This window comes from Argiope bruennichi, chromosome X1 (genome assembly GCF_947563725.1).
Source record: "Argiope bruennichi chromosome X1, qqArgBrue1.1, whole genome shotgun sequence".
Taxonomy (NCBI): Eukaryota; Metazoa; Arthropoda; class Arachnida; order Araneae; family Araneidae; genus Argiope; species Argiope bruennichi.
This window is the reverse complement of record NC_079162.1, coordinates 26,645,707-26,667,393: the sequence shown is the minus strand read 5'-3', so window position 1 is coordinate 26,667,393 and position 21,687 is coordinate 26,645,707. Positions and strand designations below refer to the sequence as shown.

Sequence of the window (21,687 nt, the reverse complement as noted above, 5' to 3'; positions counted from 1 at the left end):
GTAAATAAATACTGGAAAGTAGAAGTTGTAAAAAATATGCTTGCAACTCCTAAAACTAAAAGTAACTGTTTAAAAAAATATTCTGAAAGACTTGGTATTCAAAAAGTGGTGAACAGTTTCGTTTAAGTTTCGAGAGCTGGAAAAAAGGGAGCGTAGCAACTCTCTTTACAAATTTCAATTGCTCATAACTTCTGTAAAAAATATTCAAACGGAACTTGAAACATTAGTAGGCATCAACAACTAAAAAAGTTTGTTTTTTTTAAAATTCAAAATTGATTTTTGCACCCAAAAACGGTCTAGTAAATGTCCCTTAAATGACTCAATGAGACTAATAAGCTTAAACAGTTTAGAATGTATAACCTTCCTTATTTTGGGAAGAAAGGGCATTTTTTTTTGTATAAACAATAAAATAAGTGGATAAAAGTTTCAAAATAATATTTTTATTACGTTCTGCATATTCTTCAATAACAATAAAATGCCAATGATTTTAGAACACACATTTAATAAGATTCAATTCACATTTTTAAGTGTTCCTCTTCACAACACCAATTAAAAGTACAAATCAAAAACGCATTTAAATGAAAACTCAAATTTCATTTGCTCTTTATTTTCCAATTCTGAAATATTCACTTTTACACTTATGAGACACTTACTAGTTGCTGATATAAATTTATTATCACATGGCAGTTTATAAATATGAAATTTAGAAATCACTAATAAATTTATTTCTATTTACATTCAAATACAACTAGCAAAACATTTATGCAACAGTTTTTAATAACATTAATGTAAAGCATTTGGCATTAAATGATGTTTAAATTAGCAGTAGATAATTAAAATTAGATGCATCATAAAAATGTCTAAAAATTACTAAAATATATAAATATGAAAATTTATAAATATTTCATCTAAAACATATACATAATACTAGCATTTGTTTCTGAAATTAGTAATAATATTCATATAAACTCATAAAAAAATAACAAATATGTAGCTTTTTGTACATAAATATACTTAGAAACAATAAAGACTCAAACAATGTAAAAGTAATCTATAAAGTCTATGTCCAATAATTAAGATTCGAAAATAATGAAAAAAATAATTTACGACGTCCATGTCCTTGAAACCATTTTCATATGGTATATAAAATTTGTGATGATGATGATATAATACATGAAAATAAAATGATTTTAAAAATGTAATTTGGCTTCATGATGGTTCAACATTCAATATTACATAAAGCTCCAGATTTTAACAGAACCAAATATCTTGAATAGAAGCAAGTAAATTTATGATGATGAAATATAGCAGAATGCTATGTATATTCACTATTTACATTTATGAGAGACTCAGTCTGTTCATAATCAATGTCATGTACTCTGCAATAAAAAAAATAAAGCAATATTACTAGCAAGTATATATTTATACAGTGAAGATAAATTTTCGTCAAAGTATTAAATAAAAGGAGAAACATTACCATCATAAAATCTACAACAAATGACAAGATAGCTCCTTCACTATAAATCCGTAATGTTCCTTAAAATTTCAAATACTGACCTTTGCGTTTTTTTGCAGAAATTGACTAGCTTTTTCACACCAACTAATACTGGATCCCAATTTTCGTAATGTGTCAGTAAAGCCACAGCAAAAAATGATACAAACATAGGAAGTGTACCCAAGAAAAACTGCAATGGATAGTCAACCTACATTAAAAGTAACAATTCAAAGTCATTATGTATTAGAAAAGAATTAGCTGGCAAGAAAGGAAAAACACGATAAGCAAAGCAACTGATAAATAATTACTTCAAGACTGATAATGAATTATAATTTTTTTTTGGGGGGGGGGGGAGATTTCAAACAAGTGATTAAAAGTTTAAAACCAATATAAATATTTCATAGGAGTAAATAATATTGGCATTTTATTCATTACCAAGAACAGAATGAAAATGAAAATTCAATAATAAAATAGCAAAACCATGTGACATTTCACGGCTTCAAGGCCACATTTATTCTTAAAATGGTCTCTGCAAAATGGCTGAAAATATTTCTTAACCCAAAATTAGGCAATATATTTTATAAAATACAGAACGAATTTCTCAAATATCAAACTTGATCTACAGATGGAATCAAGATTTTATTATCTAAGCAATTTTTGTAACCACACCAAAGACTAGGCTCTATTTTTAAACATTAAGAATAAAATACATTCTAAGATATCAGGAAAAGCTATATATATTAGTATATATAAAAGTAATAGAATTGTATTGTAAGATCTGCCAGGTTATGACGACTGACCACTTGAAGTATGAGCCGCAATTATAGTATTTTAAAACATCGGGGGAACACTGTTTATGGATAAGTAAATGTCCAGAATCCTCTATTTTGAAACAATTGTAATGAGGCAATTAAGATTTTCATATTATTTTCGTAATAAGAAGCAATACTAAAGTGATTTTTTTTTTAAATCAAACGAATAAGTTTTTAAGTACCCAGTTGAAATTATATAATTTCATAAAAGCTATTTAAGCTTTCAATAAATATTCTGATATAAAAAAATTACCTTTTTTAGAAAAATGTCGAAGAAAATGGTTAAAGGAATGGTCAGTGAAACTGATAATGTTGCTATTAAAGATGAAGTGAGAAAACAGCCCCTAAAAATAAAAGAGCAATTCATAACTTTTAAATGTAAAATATTACAAAAAATAGCAATGTGTACAAACAAAAGTTTTAAATTTTCTTTTCAGTCAATATGCAAATACATCTAACTATAAATTTGTAGTTGAAGGGATTAAACACCTAATTAGATGAACATTCACTGTTAATTCTATTCATATAAAAACAGAAAGGACACCTAAGAAATTCAAGATTGTCCCAGCTATTTTCGTCTTTTAAATTAGGATCATTAGTATTAGGTTAATATAAATTACACATAAATAAAGATTCCCAACTTTGCAAATATGAAACATTACTTACTATCAATTCTTTAACACAAGAGCAAATTTTAAAATCAAGCTTTCCAAAAAACATGTCAAAGTAACAACTCTTACATTCAGATTGTGCTAACATGATCAAACAATTTTTGATATAAATTGGGACTTAAAACAATTTATTCCACTTTTGGTTTTTCCAGTATTGTGAACGACATTTTTTCTAACTTACTATCGGTATTAAAATTAGCTGACATGGTAAGGAAGTATTAAGCTATGATATTCTCAGAGAAGAATTAAAGGAACTAATATAGTTTCTACAGCCAATACTAAATTTAAAACAAAACAAAAAAAAAAAAAAATCTGAAAACGGATAGAATCTCATTTCTGTATGAAACCTGAGCAAAAACATTTTTTATTAATGTAAAAAGAAGACACGATTTCCAAAGCCTTCTTCCTTTTGACTTCTGATTGCAATAGATTAAATAACAGGGACTGTAAGAAATATGGATAGTAATAAAGTCTGAATTAAATCAGTTACAAAATAACAGTTGGATAGATTTGTTGGTAACTTTTACTATTAACACATTTATGGGCAGAACAGCTGTAGAAAAATATTTATAACAGTCATAAATACAAATGACGACTATAAACGTCAAAAATAAATGTTGGTTTTCTTTCTTAATTCTTTCACCCACTAGTTTTAGTTCTTCTCACATTTTAAAACTGTCCATGAACGTATTAGCTGAAAACTGATAGTCAACGTAAATGTATTCTTTTAAAAATTGCTAAGAACAATTAGAGAAGTATAATGGAGACAGTAAAATATTGCCTTAAAACTTACATGCATTTTTCACTCATTCAAAAAATTTAATGTTAATTCATCAGTTACCTTTATATATTGATTAAAAGTTCACATAAAAAGCTTCTGTTCCAGCCATGAATTACAGAAAAAAATATATATTCCCATATTTTCTTTCCAAAACCATTTGCCTTTGTTGTTTAGATACACAGTTATTTTATGAAGAGGAATGGATCTTGATGTAAACACTTTATATCAAGAATGATATATGATAAAAAGTTGCTTTATTTTCATTGTAAAAACTTATTTAAATTAGTAAAGACAGTGAGACATTTTTTAATAGTAAAATTATTATAATATTCGGTAGATTTCTTGTTCCTAACCATATAGAAAAGAACATTTCACTATTTCTGCATGCTACTTGTTATTTAGACTGGCTCCTTTCTTGGGTACCATTAAAAAGTTCATCTAAGAAATGGTTTTATTTTCCTACATTGGGTAAATGGGAGTACCCTAAAAGACTAAATTATGCATAGAAGTTTTAATAAAACTAATTTCAACAAGGACATAATGAAAAATCTTCATATTTTTGACTATAAGACAAAGGAAACGATTTTTATTAACTAAAAATATGCAAGTGTATAGTTTCATTCAAAGCGTTTTCGACATTTACCACTATATGATAATTAATAAGCAGAATATATTGGAAAATTAATATTTTATAAATAACATTTTACAATGTAAATAATTATTTGAAATATTAATAATGCATACTTACCATAACCAAAGCAATTCAGAAAACACTGTAGCCACCAGGCCATTGCACAATAAAAGTAGCCACTGGTGTCGAGAAGGCCATTGGAATTCTTCGACTTTGGTGTAATGCAAGAATACAAAACCTGGCCACATGAAAAGAAGGTTGAAAAGTCCTACAAAACCTGTAATCATAAAAATATTTTTAAAAAAAACACAATTTGCAAAAGATTTTTGCCATAAGAATCAGCATGTATACGTCTAATCAAATCATAAGTTTTTACATAATTTATTTGTAATTCTTTTTGAAAAAGAAGCAAAAAGACAATTTATCACAAAATTCTAAGTTTAAAACAATATAAAAACTTTGAATAATGTAATTTTCATACCAAAAAACATTGGAATATCCAGCATTTCTTCATTATCAACTTTCCGTCGAAGGAGAACAACATAGGCTGCATAAAAGAATGCTCCAAGAATAGACCACACGGCGCCAGGTGGGAAATAATTCTGAACTCCTTTATCGGCATTTGAAATTATTGCAACACCAATAATACTAAACAGATGAATAATAATTGTTGTATACAAACCATAAACCAAAGATTAATGGTTTACATAATATAATAATATTCTATTATACATTTATAAAAATTCCATATTACATTTTACAAGAAGTTATTTTTAGTTATCTTGCGAGCTTATACTGCTATTATTAGCCTTTAAAAATAATCAATTTAGTTTTCAAACTGCAAGTAACAAATCTATTGCTTAATGAAACTCAAATTCTAAGGGAAGGAGTAGATCTTCACTTAATAACCTAGAAAACTTAACTAAACAATGCTGAATTTATTACTGAAATTTAAATTCAATTATCTTAATTTTCATTTAACCCACTTCAAATGTTTGTAAATGTTTTGACAATTCCAAGGTCCTGGAGTTCAAAAGATTTGCCAGACACACACTTTCCTGAAAAATTTCCTGATTCACATCAAGAAATCAGATATGTCATGAAAGGCATCTTATAATAAAAATTGATTAATGTACTGTTTTAGTCAAATAGTGACTTTTTTGTTAGAAATAGCAGAAAATTAACATACTGTAAAGATATACTTTTCATTTCCTTTTAATTTATGTTCAGTTTTTTTTTTTTATTCCGTTGTCAAAATTCCCAGAGAAATATTCCAAAATAAAAAATGTTCAAGACAGGTATATTAAAAAGGTAGATATATAATTCCTTAAAATTATAGCAAATTAAGATTAAATCAGATTAACCAATTAAAATAATATCTGGCATTAAAATCACACAATAGCACTGTCCACAATGATGCAAATATTTGTTGAACCAAGAATCATATACCTTAAAAATGAACTCCCCTCATATATAATAGTATCCAAAAAACAAAAAAATTATGCAACCATGCAGGTAAAATTTTATTTCAAGCCAAGATTTAAGTATTACAATTAGAAAGTATGTTGCAGGGTTTGATTAGTTTACATAGATAATCAAACTCTGCAATATATTTTCTATTTGACAATTTAAAAAAATTTCACTGAAATTCTTATGATATTAAATATATTTATAATACACTGCTAAAAATATTATTCACTTCTCTGAAAACGTGCTAGATTTCAAGCATTTTTTTAAAAAATTGAAATGGATGTTTTTATAAAATTTTTACAGATGGAAATTTGGATTACATTAGGAAATTCTGGTTAACAAAATTAATTTTAATTAGTTTAACAAAAACAGCTTCAACACATTTGGCAGTAAAAATTTTAAAACTTTTCTTCTCTGGGAATTCATACAATTGCACCAGGGTGTTAGGTTTCCCCCAAATAACTAAAATGGGTGAATATTGACTTGGCATGGATATTTATCCAAAGATTGAAGGAATCTGTACTTTATTCTTAGGCAAGCAGCAACTCATCTCGCAAGTTGGATAGCCATGTTGTTATTCCATATGCTCAATAGCCTCCAAAAGCATGTTTCTAATAAGAATTTTATAACACTGAGTGTTCTTGTCTATTACAAAAAATTTTTTTTTAAAAAATTGGTGGTTTCAGCATGTAGTAAAGTAAAAAGTTCTTTTACCCAAGAAATTAAAATTATGGGTGATATACGGTCTATACATCCACCTCCATTTATTTCTGGCCAAACCATCAGCCCACAAATATGATTGATTGATTTTGGATATAAAATCAAATGTTTTTCATATGAAATACTCTCCAGATCAAAATACAATGATTAACTGGTATCAGACAGAGTCTAGACATGACCTTGAACTACCCTAACAATTAGTTTTTCCTTACACTAATGTTTTAAGGTAAAGAAAATGTTAAAAAAAAAAAAAAAAAAAAGATTTAGAAGCATACTGAGATGAAGGATATTTTCAGAGTTAAGAGTTGTCATGTCTTGTAGCAGGAAAAAGGTCCCTTTGCAGATTAAAGGCTTTTCTTGGACTATTATGGATAGTTGGACAGAGAATTATCTCTGACTTAAGCTGTTGCATATATATGACCATGATATAACTACCTACAAGGATCTCCAGTACTTTGGAATCTGTTCCAAAGTTAAATATTCAGATACACAAAAGAAATTGGTCACTTTTAATTGCAATATATTTCCTGAACAGTCAACACACTATCTGACAAGCCACTGATTTCAGTAAATCATGGTACTGAAACATAGGTCAAAATCATTCTATAAAAAAAATTCAACTAAACTTAATATTGTACAAACAATATAATCTGGAATTCCCAATTAACAAATGGCTTTCTTGAAATTTAACAATTATGTATTTTGACATTTTTAATACTAACTTAAATAAATAATCGTTTTTTATTCAATATTTTTAAAACATTACATATAAATTCTATAGATTTTACATACTGGATGTGAATACTATTGAGAAAACTGGCTGATCCATGGATTTTCTACGACCGAATATTTTAGGGTAGATTCCTTGTATTTTTTAAAAATAAACTATTTAGACAGAAGAGCTATCATGGTTAGTTTTCTTCTCTTTAGTAAACTTTTCCACATTTTAATAAACAAATTTATAATTTTAAGCATACTTATGTTTCATCCTTAAATCAATTCACAATTTTCTCTTTGTTATTTAACAGAAACTTTAATACTCCTAACAACATTTTAACTCACATCTGTTCTAATCTATTCTGTAAATAATTCTTCAAATGTTACAGATGAAAGGTAATTAAGACTTCTTGATTACCTGGAAGTGATTAATAATAGTTGCAAAAAACAAAGTATTTATATATAATTTATGCTTCATTACTCTAGAAAATAATATAAAACAAGAACGAGTCTTAAAAAATAAGACCAAAATACAAACTAACCTCAATAAAACTGCCAAGAATTTTGATAATGTAAGACGATCGCCACTGTTTGCAGGGAACACAGAAGCCAGTATTAAAGTGAATAAACCAGATGAACATGATAATATGTTAACAACACCTGCTTCAGTATTGGATAAAGCTTCTTGATATGAAAGATTACCTAAAAACCACTGAAATAACAAAAATCCCGAGTATAATAATTGTTTTGCATTGAAAAACATTTACTTAAATTACATATAAAATCTCAGATGCCATTTATAATACCACAAATTAATGGAATTGAACATTTTTCAATAAAAATTAAAAACTCTTTATTAAGGACCTGGAATCAAAAACAAATATACACAATAAAAGTGCATTTCAAAGAAAATAAAGTTAAAAATACAGTTAATATCTAACAAATCTAAAAGAAAAATCTTTAAAAATTCTTGAACAGAATGGACACTTACCAACACACAAAAAAGCAGAGCTATTCTTGCTACTTGTTTCATAGGCAATTTATTTGCAGCTTTCAAAGCATTTTCCTGAGCTCGAAGTGAAGCAGAATAAGATAACCGGGCTAATAAAGCATCATCTGCTTGCGATTCTAAGTTTCATAAAAAAAAAAAAAAAAAAAAAAAAAATTATAATCTTAAGTTAAGACATTTTTACGTATCTTAATCTTAAGACATTTTTACGTATAATCTTAAGTTATCAAACCATCTTACAAAATATTTTAGAACAGCAACTTACCAGATAAATGCCTTACTTCAGTAACTTGATTAAAATGCACGGATTTCACACCTATGAAATAAAATCATAAAAATCAATAAATATTAAATTACTCTTAATAATACATTTGAAAAATGATTAATTTAATAAAAATGAAAATAAGTACTTGATCTTGAAACAGAGTCATCAGATTCATTACCACTGCTTTTTTCGCCACTACCATCGTGGTACTTGATTGGTATCCAAATAGATTCACTCTAAAAAAATTAAAGCCACATTACATAAGAGGCGAATTTCAAAACCTATTAAAAATTGAAAAACGAAATAATGTAAAAATCCTAAACCGGTAAAAAATATAAAATTGCTACAATATCAAAAACAACACATAAGTCAAATAATTTCATGTTCATCTTACAATAAACTGTCCCAACTGCAAAATAATAGTAATATCATAAACAGAACTACTTGTTTCTGAACTTCATGGTAAGGGAGAAAATAGTAAAAATAACAGAGGGTTTGAACTTTATTTGTTTAAAAACATTAGAAACACCTTTAGCATATTTAAAAAATTGTCTGAATCAATCTGCCTATAATGCTAGATGATGATTTTCACTTAGAACTATTTTTGATAATTAACAATATTTTCTCACAGTTAAAAAAAAAAACTATCCAAAGTTAAAAAAAAATATTCAATGTCAGCTTTCCAGATTTTTAATAATAGAAAGCATACATGAAGGATACTTTCATGTGATGATTCAAAAAGCGAATTTGTAATCCTAAATTTTTTACTCTGATTGCAAGTAAACCCAGTTCCTTTTAATTTACATGATTCGAACAAACATAAATTCTTGTCATATTTTCTTTTATTACTGCATCTACAAACGTCCTACTAGTAAATATGGAATAACCAAAGTCAACTGTCTTCCAATAATAATTTTTAAAAAAAGTAAGATAGCATTAAGTGAACTTTCTGAAAAATTGTAAGCATTTAGCCAAATATTAATTTGTTAATAAAGAATGTGATAAACTGAATCTAAAAGAAATTTGTGAAAAAAAATTATAATTAAAAACAAATAAATGAATATAATAATGATTTTAAAATCAAAATTATAAATGAAGTAAAAAGAATTTTCAAACAGAGGATTCAAAAACCGGTCAAGATTCTGTATCTTATGTCGGCAAAGGACTAAAAAGTTAGATACAACATTTTAAAAAACTTTATTAACAACGCCAATAACAGTAATACTAAATTCGATATAATATAATTGGCAAAAGCAAAGCATTGATCCCCCAGCTTAAATAACAGGTTGGATTTCATTAACTTTTATTTTATCTAAGGGTCATCAGCTTTCATATATGTCATAAGTATTCTATTCCATCACCCTTTCAAAAGAAATCTGAAAAACATTATTTCACTGTATATTCTCTAGAGTGAAAAATATTGATAGAGACTCTAGCTATAATACCGATTTTGTCCAATTTTATAATCAGTACAGCGGCTAGGGAAATTACTAAAGCTGACCACAACACTCCAGTTTCGAAAAATATTACAAAAAAAAAAGTTTTGATAGAGTTCCAAACCTCAATCAATTAGGCCCATTTTGCTACTCTGGAAACGTAGCTACACAGAAATTGTCGATGTTTATTTTGCAAGTATAATTTAAAATAGTACTTCCTTCAAGTGGTGATTAATTGAAGTAATTAGTTGGTTTCGATTGTAAGAGATGGCGACACCAATTGTGTCAAGTCGGATATGGCTGGATTTCGGCATCCAATGAGAGAGGATCGCGCATGTGTGACGTCAAAAGAAAAAACGGAAGCAAACCTTTTTATAGGCTTGACCATGTTTGGCATCCCTATCTCACAGGTAATCCTACCCTCCCCCCCTCGTAATTAAACTGTCATATCTCATTTCTGTAAATGATGTAAATATTGAGATGTTTAATATTGTTATTCCTTTTTCCAAAAAAATTTGCTGTACCCCTAGACACCACCCTACATTAATATTAAAATTAGACATAATATTGATACTGCCAACTGATCTAGCTATCAAACAAAAATGGTTTACCAAGTTAATTTCAATAAAAAAGTTTGCTTACCAATAAAGGTTCTGCTTCAACATAAGTACCATCATTTTCTTCAGGTTCAGCAGTGACAGGATCCACAAGCTGCAATGGTGTTAGATAAAACTCAAAATATAGAAGAAATGCAAAACATTAATGAAAGCATAAAATTCTACTCACTGTATACATAGGTTTGGTAGAACATTGATGTCGCCATGGTTTCCAAAATACAAATCCAAGTAAGTAGAGAATAAACATGGTTGTCTTTACATATGTACTAAAAAAAGGCTTACTGAAGTTTTCATCTTTGAAAATGTACTAAAAGAAAAAGAAGGAATTTAAAATATGTTAAATTAATATAGAGTTGGTATTAGACTGAACATGAATAAAAAACAGATATTAAGTAAAAGAAAGATGTAAAAAAATAGAATGATTGATGATAGACGAAGTGTGGTTTCCCATTTCATTTATTAACTTATATATGTTCCAAATAAAATAGATTTTAAAAAATAAGAATTTTTTTTTAACAGTACAAGTGCAAGAAACATAAAGAGAATACTGCAATAACAATTACCAATATCATTTGCATTTAGTTCATTGCTTTCTACAGAATAATTCAGACTGTTATATAAGGGCATTTTTAATTATTTGAGGCAGTACAGTACAGGATAAGTAGCATGTAAGACAAAAATATAAGATAACACCCATTATTATATAAAAATACCGTTTCTGAAGTTTATGAGGGTATAATTTTATAAAGCAGTTAAACAAAGGCTAGAGTACCGAAAACACATTGACTTATTATTTTAAAATTAAAAATGACAAAAAGATTTATTTTTTATATTCAATAACTTGAATAAAATAATAAAAATATAAAAAATAAATAGGAAATCTTAACAAATAAAGTTACAGCATCAAAAAATTCAGTAAATTTGAAAACACTTTGAAATACATTAATGCATCATTTTAAAAGTTATCAGCATACTTCATTTGAAGTATTCTTTTTCCAATTACACTATAAAATTCTGAAATAAAATATACAAATCACATCTAATGTATTCAAAGTATTTTTTCAAAAAGTAGGATTTTTTTTAATTGATTGCATTTTACAGAAATAAAATTCTTCTCTGTATTAAAGATCTGAAAAGATTTCATTTATGATCTCTGAGTACACAGTGCAAGAAAGAATTTAATTAATGGAAATATTTCAGAATAACAAATTATTTGTTTTAACTTCATTTTTGTTATTGTTAACCACAATAAATTTAAATTATGGACAAAAATTAATGATTCTTCTTAGGCACTATTTTAAATGTTGCACCATTTTTCACATTTTTTTTTTTTATTTAGATAGTTAAGAAACATAATCCAAAGTTTGAAGTTATTATATTTTCTTATTCCTCTGAAATAACACAAGGGCTATTTTGGGATAATAATAATAATAATTTTGAACCAAAGATGAAGAAAACACATTAGCAGACATTCTCCTTGCAAATTTTTATACTGCAACAGTGCAATGGATTTAACAATTACTAGACCTTCTTAGAAAGTGGTTCTTTGGAGAGTAGGGTTTTGAGATGGGACTTCTGTGGCACTGAAATCTAAACTCTACCATCAGTTGATAACTACAATTCAAAGTTGTAAGAAATAGCAAACTGATATATTTTATTCCAATATTCCAGAGCAATTTTTATTTAATGTAAGGGGCATAAACATTAAATTATGAAGAATAAATGAAAAATTTGTTTTAAAATTTGGTAATTACTTTTTTGCAAAAGAATAATGATCTTTTTTATGTTAAAATTATTCTTTTTCATATGTTATTAAATTTTTTCGGCAATATTTTAATTTCCCGTTTTCTGCTTCTTGGTCACAATATTTAATGATATTATGTAAAATTTTCTTCGTACCACTCTTGAAAGCTTTTTTACCACTTGAACTAGCCCTATCAATATGAAATTTTGAGTTAAACTAAAATGCGATCAGAAATAACAAACATTCACATACACATAAAACAAAATTGAACTAAAATGTATCTAATTGGGAGAAAATCAAGGTCAAAGGCGAATACTGGAAATGCACTCATCGTTCTGCGTCTCATTCCTTAATAGGATGTAATCGTTGAAATGTGGTCGTCTCCGAATCCGTTGACAAACAGTGTTGATAATTACATAAAATTTTTTATTAATCTCTTTTTAAATTTTAAGGGTTTTTTAAGTGATAAAAGTTCTATTGCCTTTTTGATTTTAGCATTGTACAAGTTCCTGACTAAATTACAGGTTTTAAAATTATTCATTTATTATCAATGAGTACAAACAAATTTAACAACAGTATCAAAGTACAAACAAATTTAATTAAAGAGAACAATTCAATAATATTTTTTAGTACTGTATATGAAACAAGCAAAAAAACACAAGGTATGTCAGTGATATTTTTAGAAAATTCAAGGGGCAAGAGAAAAGTTTGAACTACATAAATTAAAATTAAAATAATTTGAATTAATCTATTTCCAAATTTCTTGCTGCTTTAATTCAATATAGCAACTTGCTGGCAACAAAAATCATTGAGTAGTTATGTACCAATTCAATAAATTTCCATCAATTTCTTTAAAAATTTAAACAATCAAGTGGCACTAGTGAGATTGTATCAATTTTTATGCCTTAGTCGAAAGTGTTAAGAATTGATGCACAACAATGTATTGAAAGAGCACAATTTCTGTGGCCCAAATTTTAAGAAACTAACAGCAATTTTCAAGAAGACATTGAAAACTAGGAAGTTTAAAACTTCAGCATAATTAGTGACACAGAAGAAAATAAAAACATTGTCATAAACGCAAAACACATATAACAAATAGCAGCATTTCAGGCATATCTAAAGATGAATGAGAATGAAGATTTAATTAAGCTGGAGGAACCAAGAAGAATTGAACAAGAATGTAAAAAAAAATTCATATATCCATTAAAAAATATTGAAAGCCATGGTGAATTTTTAATTTTAATTTAAAAATTGCTATAACTAAATTTTTTAGAAAATTTTCTTTGGTGGTGAGGCAAATATCAACATTTATAGCTATAATCCCAACAGGTTTAACTCATCATGCTTTTAAGAAGTGAATATGTAGCTAGATGTCATCCACCATCATGAGGATAAAAAATTTAAAAATCATTTTGATATTTTTTTAAAGCTTGGTTTTCAAATGTTCCATATTATTAAAAATAAGTTAATTCTATATGGAAAAGCTTATAAAAAACAGATTTGATGAATACTGATCCAACTTCAGAATATAGTAATATAATTTTTAAAAAAATATTAAGAAAATGTCAAATTCCTTATATTAAGAAATACAGAAAAATTAAAATCACTTTCTTGATTTGCACTCTGATGAGCAAATCAAAAACTTTAAGCATAAATAACAATTTTGAATAACTTTTTATTTTTCAGTCTCACTATAATATGCAATGTCAATGGAAAATAAAGACTTTGAATGTCATGCAGAAAATTAAGAAGGAAAAAATAATAAATATAAAATATACATCCCTATAATCTTAATAAATCAAGAAAAATAATAATTTAAAAAACATATATCAGTATGAAACATTATAGTGATTACCAATATTATACATACTTCAGTTAATTCAGATGATGCAACCCAGATGATATCCACAATAAGTAATACCAAGGTACCACATAATAAACGATGAGCATTAAGTTTTGCCATTAGTTGAGAAGTACTTCAGATGCCTGCTTTGGAAATGCTTTACAGAAAGAAACTTCATGTTCTCTTGGTATAAATAAACAATGCTGCTATCATTGTTTTGAGAGTAAGTATTTCGGAAAGCTAAAAAATTATGAGAAAAACATATATGAAATAAAAATTCCAGAAAAAGTAAAATTCTCTATAAAAATATCACATGAAATAGAATATCAAGTAAGATAAAGGCAATACTTATTTACTATATATAATCTTGTTTCAAGCATTATACAAAAAAAAATAAAAATCTCATCATGACACCGAATAGAGATGGTCACTTACATTTAGGGCCAGCTCATCCAGTAGGCTAAATGGGCCCCACAGATGTATAGATCCAAATGCATTTTAAATTTTTTTTTTAATTATGAGTCAAAAAATATATTTATAGTTTTAATTACATTAAAAGTAAAAATATGACTACAACTTATATGCAAACAACCATCAATTCTGGGATGTCACATAAATATAGACATCCATTAAAAAATATTACAGAAAGAAAATGAGGGCGGGGGGATCTTAAACTAAGCATTACACATTATGAATTACTGATGACAAAATTCTAACCCTACGCTTAATATAATAGTAATGAATCAAATTTAGTTCTTTAATTACATTATAAAGTATTTTATAACAAATTATTATGTTACATCATAACTGGAAACTGTAGCACATTAATTAAAAAAAATTGCATTATATATATATATATATATATATATATATATATATATATATATATATATATATATATAGTAAGCACACACAACATTCTGAATTAATATGAATTTAATATATTTTCATACAAAAAATGCAAAATAAGAAATTCAATAATTGTCAAGAATAAAATCATTTACTTAATTAATGCTTCTCTTAACAATTTTTTTGAAAAAAAAAATTGCCAAAAAATTAGTATATATCTTATTTCATTATTAATTATAAGTAGCTGAAACAAAACATAATAAACAGGTTTTAAGTTGAATTTTTAATTTTTTTTAAATATGAAAAATATAGTTTTATTATTAATTAACTTCCCTAAATTATCTCAGGCAAATGAAAAAAATTAAAAATTCACTATATTTAAAATCGATCTCTTCATAATCACTATCAGAGAAGTTATCTGCATTATTTTTGCTTTCGTGTGCAATCACCCTTTTTTTACACTTTTTCAACATAACTATCCTAACTTATCCAGCAGCCACTATTAATAAAATGGGGAAAAACTAAAGCTGATATCTGTCATCCAACAATAAATGTTTTCAACAAAACTTGGCAACCTGTTAAACAAAGCAGATTATATCCTTTCTTTTTAACATTTAGACTGAGTAAAAATATAATAATACAAATCATATTAACAAATTCTGCTGTGCCTAAGTTTTCTCAGGATATCAGAAAAGCAACTGATTCAGGAAATTTTATACATTTCTGTTCCTTTATTATTACTGACATCCATTCTAAAATTATTGATAAAACTGTGTAAAAACCAATAATAAATATATTATATGCATAAAAATACTGTGAAATAAATATAAAAGCTATTAGTTCAAATTTCACATTTTATTGAGAATGGAAAAACTATAAAATTTTTACTAGAACTTTTTGGAAAATAATCTAAATGCCATATGCTTTGGAGTATTGTGAATGTTTTTCTTCTTGGTTTTAAACCAAGAATTTATTTACTTTTAATTACATTCTGCAGTTTGGTACAGTCTTAAAGTTAGACCTTCTAATGTGGACACTTGTATTGTAGTATAACATTTTAAGCCTCTTCCCTTATTAAGCAACCTTTGAGGGAGTTTTTATAAAAATCCCCTGGCTGAAAGTATGAAATAAGTCTAATGGAAGTGTATACAAATTTTAGAATAGATATAAAATATACTAATGTCTTAAACAAAGGGGTAATTTTAAGAGGACTTCCATGAAGAATTAAACTATAAAATGAGTAAGTCATTTATGTATCATGCACTGCTAATTCTTAAATTATGATTGCAGAATGTGCAGCTAATTTGTTTAGAAGCCACAATTTTTTTTTTTTTTTTTTTTTTTATGCTGTGTTGTTTCTAACGGCACTTGTCATAGACAAGCCCACCGACTTTAAAAGTCAATGATTTTAAGCCAAGGGTGCATCTCTTGTTTTTTCAGCAGCACCATCTAGGGCCAAGAGTATGACTTAGCTACACACATGTCACAACCCTTTCTATGGGGAGGACTTCATTCATGCATTTCATTCACTCATCCACAAATCGTAATTTAGACCTGAATCAGAGAACGATAACCCCTGATCCAATACCCCCGGTGGTATTACTTTCGACATGGAGGACTTTGTGACCACGACAGATTCATATGTGCACCAGCCACCACAAACGGACAGTCTTCAGCCGGCGGAGTTCGAACTCACAACCAAAGAGACGCAAATTCAACGCCCTATCAACCAGGCTATCCCGGCCCTATCTTTTATGTAAATACATGTATTTTTTCAGTACATATATGCACACACACATTCAGCTTAGCAAATACAAGAAATAAAAAAATTTCGTATAAAAACAATGTTAATTAATGGATGTAATTCTCTTAGTTTAGTTTCATTTATGTCCTATTTGAAGCAAATAATTCATTCAAAGCTAGATAATTCTCTTCTGCAGTTTCAAAAAAAAAAAAAAAAAAATGCATTATACAACTATAAGATTTAGTAACATCTACAGGCTTGATCACATGATTTTCTTTTCAAAACAGAAACGCATGAAAGCTTAGATTTAAGTCACTTGACTGTTTTCCATTATTATTTAAACATAAATCTCATTTGTGCTTTAAAGTATTATCAAAATATGGAAGAAAACAAATTCAAAGAGAAATGAATCAATTGAAGAAAATTTTAAAACACATTGAGAAAGAGGGGATATATTATTTCAAAGTGCTCAGTATGCTTATGTATATGTAACGGATCAGAATGTTGATGTTTAAGAGTACGACAGAAATTTGTGTGAACATTCATATATATTTTATGAGATGCCTCAGTATGTGGTTACATTTTAACCTGAGACTGATTAATTTTTTAAATGTCTCTCAGTTGTTTCAGGGAATTCCAAGAGATATCAATGCATTGATTATTTACCACTACTAGAAAGCAACTCTACACTTTTGTAGTTTTCTTAGATAGTTTCATTAGCTTGTTGAATTTGTCTTCATAATATTATTATCAAACATAAACAGCACTTTCTAGGACCAAAAAGTTTAATTCTGTATTGATAAAATTAAAGACATTAAAAGGAAATAAATTTACAATTTTCAATTTAGGAATAAGTTTACAAAATTGGACACTTTTTTACAATTGCGCTATCTCACAACAATTTCTTTATTGTTAAATCTAAATGTTTTTCAGAGTTTCTCTTTAAATAATCTTCAAACTTTTTATCTCCTTTATTTTGCACTTTCATTATTTTCTTTGTTGATTTCATTAGTCTTCTAAGTGCTTACAAATTTTTTTTAAAACAAGACCTTTTCAACGGCAAAATGTTTTATTCTGTTATGAATTGAATCAAGGCATTATAAGTAAATAAATTAAGTTCAACCCTTATTATATTTACAATATTTGTGCTAAGACACAGTATCTCTATTTAATGACCAAAAGGAACAATCCTCCAAGGTCTGGGCCCCTTTCTTACACATTATTTCAAAAGATGAAACACTATAAGACTGACTGCTAAAAGTTGGGAAAAGTCTTCCTTATACTGTTAATGAGTTATATTTCATTTTTGAGTAATATTTTGAAAATAACCGATAAGTAATACAGAAGTTTACAAAACATCAACATAGAAATAGAAACAACGGAAAGTTATTTATATTATTGCAAATATATCTTCAAGACCAAGGCAATATGCAAACATATAATCATTACTTAACACTTTCATCGCGGGGGACAAGATAACTTGTCTTCCAGGAATATTTGCTATGCACGAGGGATGCGATAACTCGTTCTCTACTCAAAGTTTTTCTAAATTATCTATATTTTCAATTTTTCTATATTAGTCTCGCCCTCTGCACTAAGAGTCTGCTGAGAGCGGCACAGACTCTTAGTGCAGAGGGTGGGACAAAGGTATGTCATTGCCACAATGAAAGTATTAAGAGATGCGAAATATTATCAAATTGAATTTAAAACTGTGGGAAGAATGAAAAGTAAAATGTAAATTCAAATTTTTGTATTAATACTTTTATGTAATAATTGATCAGCTTTTAAAAGAAATATGTAAAAAAAAATTGAATTATAATCTAATATCCTTCAAGTCTGATATGATAATAAATTTTAAAAAATATATAACAAAATAATCTGATACAAAGGAATAACTTTAATTACCTATGTCAAGCCTGAATTTAAGTTAATGGTTAAAAGCCTAGTCAATTCAGCTGAGCATATTAAGGGGTTAAAGAATATTCAATTGATTCTGAAAGCGAATTGATTGAAGAATGTTTTCATTTTGAATACTTAAGTTTAATTTGGAATTCAAAAGAGTCATGGAAAGCTAAACCCATTTCAAAACACAAAAGTGAATAAAAAATATAATGTATATTCTCCAGCATAACTATTATGAATGAACCAATGAATTTCTTTTTCAAATTGTTACGAAGTTTGAATGATATATTAGAAACTATAAATCAAACCAAGATTATTGATAGCCACAAAGAAATGTTTTTAAAATTTTATATTCTGAAATGAACATATTTATATCAAATAAATAATCTTGAAAGTTATAAATGAATAATTTTAAAAACGTTAAATAAGGTTAAGACCATTTATATACAAATATCCACAAATTGTAGATAGTGAAATTCTTTTGAAACATATAACATTAATTTAGTTCAATAATACTTTCCATTTATTATAAATTAAAATGCCTATTTTTGCATTAAATAATTAATAATTTTTTAAAATGTTAAATGAAAAGTTTATTTATGTTTTATTACACAAATTTCAGTGTTAAGTACATTATTGTATTTTTGCATTAAATAGGTATATAAAATAAAGTAGAAAAATATTTCTTTAATAATATAACAGATAAAAATTGATTATGGATATGATCAGATATAGCAGAAGCTAATTTGCAAAATCCTACTTAAAAAAAGAGTTGATTTTCAAGATCCTATTTAAAAGCAGTGTCAATTTTCAAGATTGTAAGATGTTAATTAGAGAAAATGTCATATTATATGTATATATATATATAGATAGATTGCTTCCCATTTATATTATCAGCATTAATGTTTCACTGGAAGCAGAAACTCAAATTACTAGTAGAAATTCTGCTGGTCACAAGATTACTCTAAGCCAGGGCATTTGAATTTGCTTGCTTGTATAAACATAATTTGAATAATATTCTAAAGATCTTCAAAACAGTAAATTTTTCTGTTAATTTAGTAACATTATTTTTAAAATAAATGTTGATATCAGCCATATGCACAATTGTAAGCAATATTAGAAAAATTCTTCAAACCTTCAAATAGACAAATTGGCATTTTTCATTAATCATGTTCATTTCTCCAACACCCAACACATTTATATATAATTCTTCCAAAATTCCTCATACAGTGTTTATTGTATATATATATAAAAAAAAGCTAACTTGTTTAGATTAAAACTGATTATTTGAAGCTGAAAATTATTAGATTGAAATAATTGGCTACTAAAAGAGTTAGTTATTATCGTAAATATATTCCAAATAAAAAAGGAAAAACAAAGAAGAAGGATATCTTTTTTCTTAGGAAAACTTTAACAAGGTTTATTTCTAAGTATAATTTAAATACTCAAAAATCCATTTATTTAGTTGCTTCATAATGTTTAACTGATTGCTTCTATAACATCACATAAAAATAATCCAGAGGAACACTACACCTGTTCTAAAATGAAATAATAAAAACAAATTTAGTTTAAGCTGCTAACTATGTTATTAAATACCAAGTATATTAATATCTTATAAGGGAATTTTAAACAAATAGTTTATGAATTATAATTTTAAAAAATCAAACATATCCTAAGAATTTTCATCATCTTTCAAAAATTGATACAAAAAATAAGTTCCACAATATTTATTTATTCTTAAAGTTTATATACAAGATTCTAATACACTTCCAATTTAAAAGTATATCAATCATGAGCAATAAAAATAAATGGGATTTCCTACAGGAATTTTATACACAGGCAGTATAAAAGAGTCATTTTTCAACACTTAAATGAAAAAATCTTGGTCTAAATTTTGCTTGCAATTATGGCAAATGAATACGTTATGCAGAGAGAGATCTATTCTTCTCAGTAAAATTACAATAAACTCAATTTATTTACATACACCTGATAGATACTATTAAAAATCGTGGCTATACAAAATAAAAACAAAGTCTTTCCACAGATCTTACATAAACAATATGCACAGTAGTTAATAATATGTAAAGATTCCTCGCACGAAGATCAAACAGAAAGTTTTAAAACATTTTTAATAGTCTAGTAATTTATTAATTATTTAAACTATTCTTATAAAATTAATAACAGACATATGGTCATTTTAATAGCAAATCAGATATGAAAATTTTATTTTCTTTGGTTTGGTTCATAATAAAGACACTATTGAATCATCCAAAGAACAAAATAGAAAAACATATCGCCAGATAGTAAATGAGTAATTTCGTGGTAACACACCCATTATACTAGACAGCAATTCTACAAGTAATAAAATAAACAATCAAACAAAACTAATGAAAACATTTATGAATATTTCTATGAAAACAAGTGCTACTTACGGTAAGTAATCACATTTCGAAACTTAACAAAATTCTTCTGTCATAAGAAATATTTTAAACATTAGTCGGTCTGTAAGAGCAACAACAATAGCTAATCTTCTTCTTGAAAGCAATCGAAAAGCTCTTGCATAGGAATTTTTAAGTAGTTCAAGCTTTAATAAATAATTCCAGCGAAATGATATCAAAGATTATTAAAGCATTGAAAAATCATATATTTAAGATTTTTAAAATTATATTGAAAGATATAATCGTAAAAATAAAGAGTAACGATATTTGCATTTCTATCTTGTAATCAGATGATATTTGGCATTTCAGTAAAATTTCCTGAGGCTTTATATCACGTGATAACAGCAGAAAATAGAACTTTTTTTATATGTAACAAATTCTAAGGAGTTTGTTAATTTTTTAGTTTAATACAATTTTAAGTATCCCAACGACTGTCAAATGCAGATTTTCAATATTCTTCAGACCAGATTATACAGAGTTTTAATTCAAAATCGATTACTCAATGTTTAAAAGCAGTTTTTTCTGTTAGAAGTGTTAGCCAGC

At 26.8% G+C, this 21,687-nt stretch overlaps 1 protein-coding gene across 1 annotated transcript; it reads right to left on the bottom strand.

Moving 5' to 3' along the window:
- Positions 1–420: 420 nt before the first annotated feature.
- Positions 421–21,332, bottom strand: LOC129959095 (solute carrier family 35 member F5-like). Its single transcript, XM_056071905.1, has 13 exons — positions 21,139–21,332; positions 14,239–14,451; positions 10,794–10,931; positions 10,650–10,718; positions 8,717–8,807; positions 8,572–8,622; positions 8,289–8,425; positions 7,840–8,009; positions 4,872–5,038; positions 4,508–4,667; positions 2,561–2,651; positions 1,558–1,703; positions 421–1,379 (listed from the first exon to the last, which is right to left on the bottom strand). Exons 2-13 carry the CDS (start codon positions 14,329–14,331, stop codon positions 1,316–1,318), a joined length of 1,377 nt encoding a protein of 458 aa, XP_055927880.1. The 5' UTR covers positions 14,332–14,451; positions 21,139–21,332; the 3' UTR covers positions 421–1,315.
- Between the last annotated feature and the right edge of the window lie 355 nt (positions 21,333–21,687).

Coding starts and splice junctions, on each gene's coding strand:
- LOC129959095 (XM_056071905.1), bottom strand. CDS start 14,331: ATGGCAAAACTTAATGCTCATCGTTTATTATGTGGTACCTTGGTATTA. Junction 5,039..7,839: donor TTCTTGGCAGTTTTATTGAG/GTTAGTTTGTAT, acceptor TCATCTGTTTAG/TATTATTGGTGTTGCAATAA. Junction 1,380..1,557: donor TTCTGCAAAAAAACGCAAAG/GTCAGTATTTGA, acceptor TTTTTATTGCAG/AGTACATGACATTGATTATG.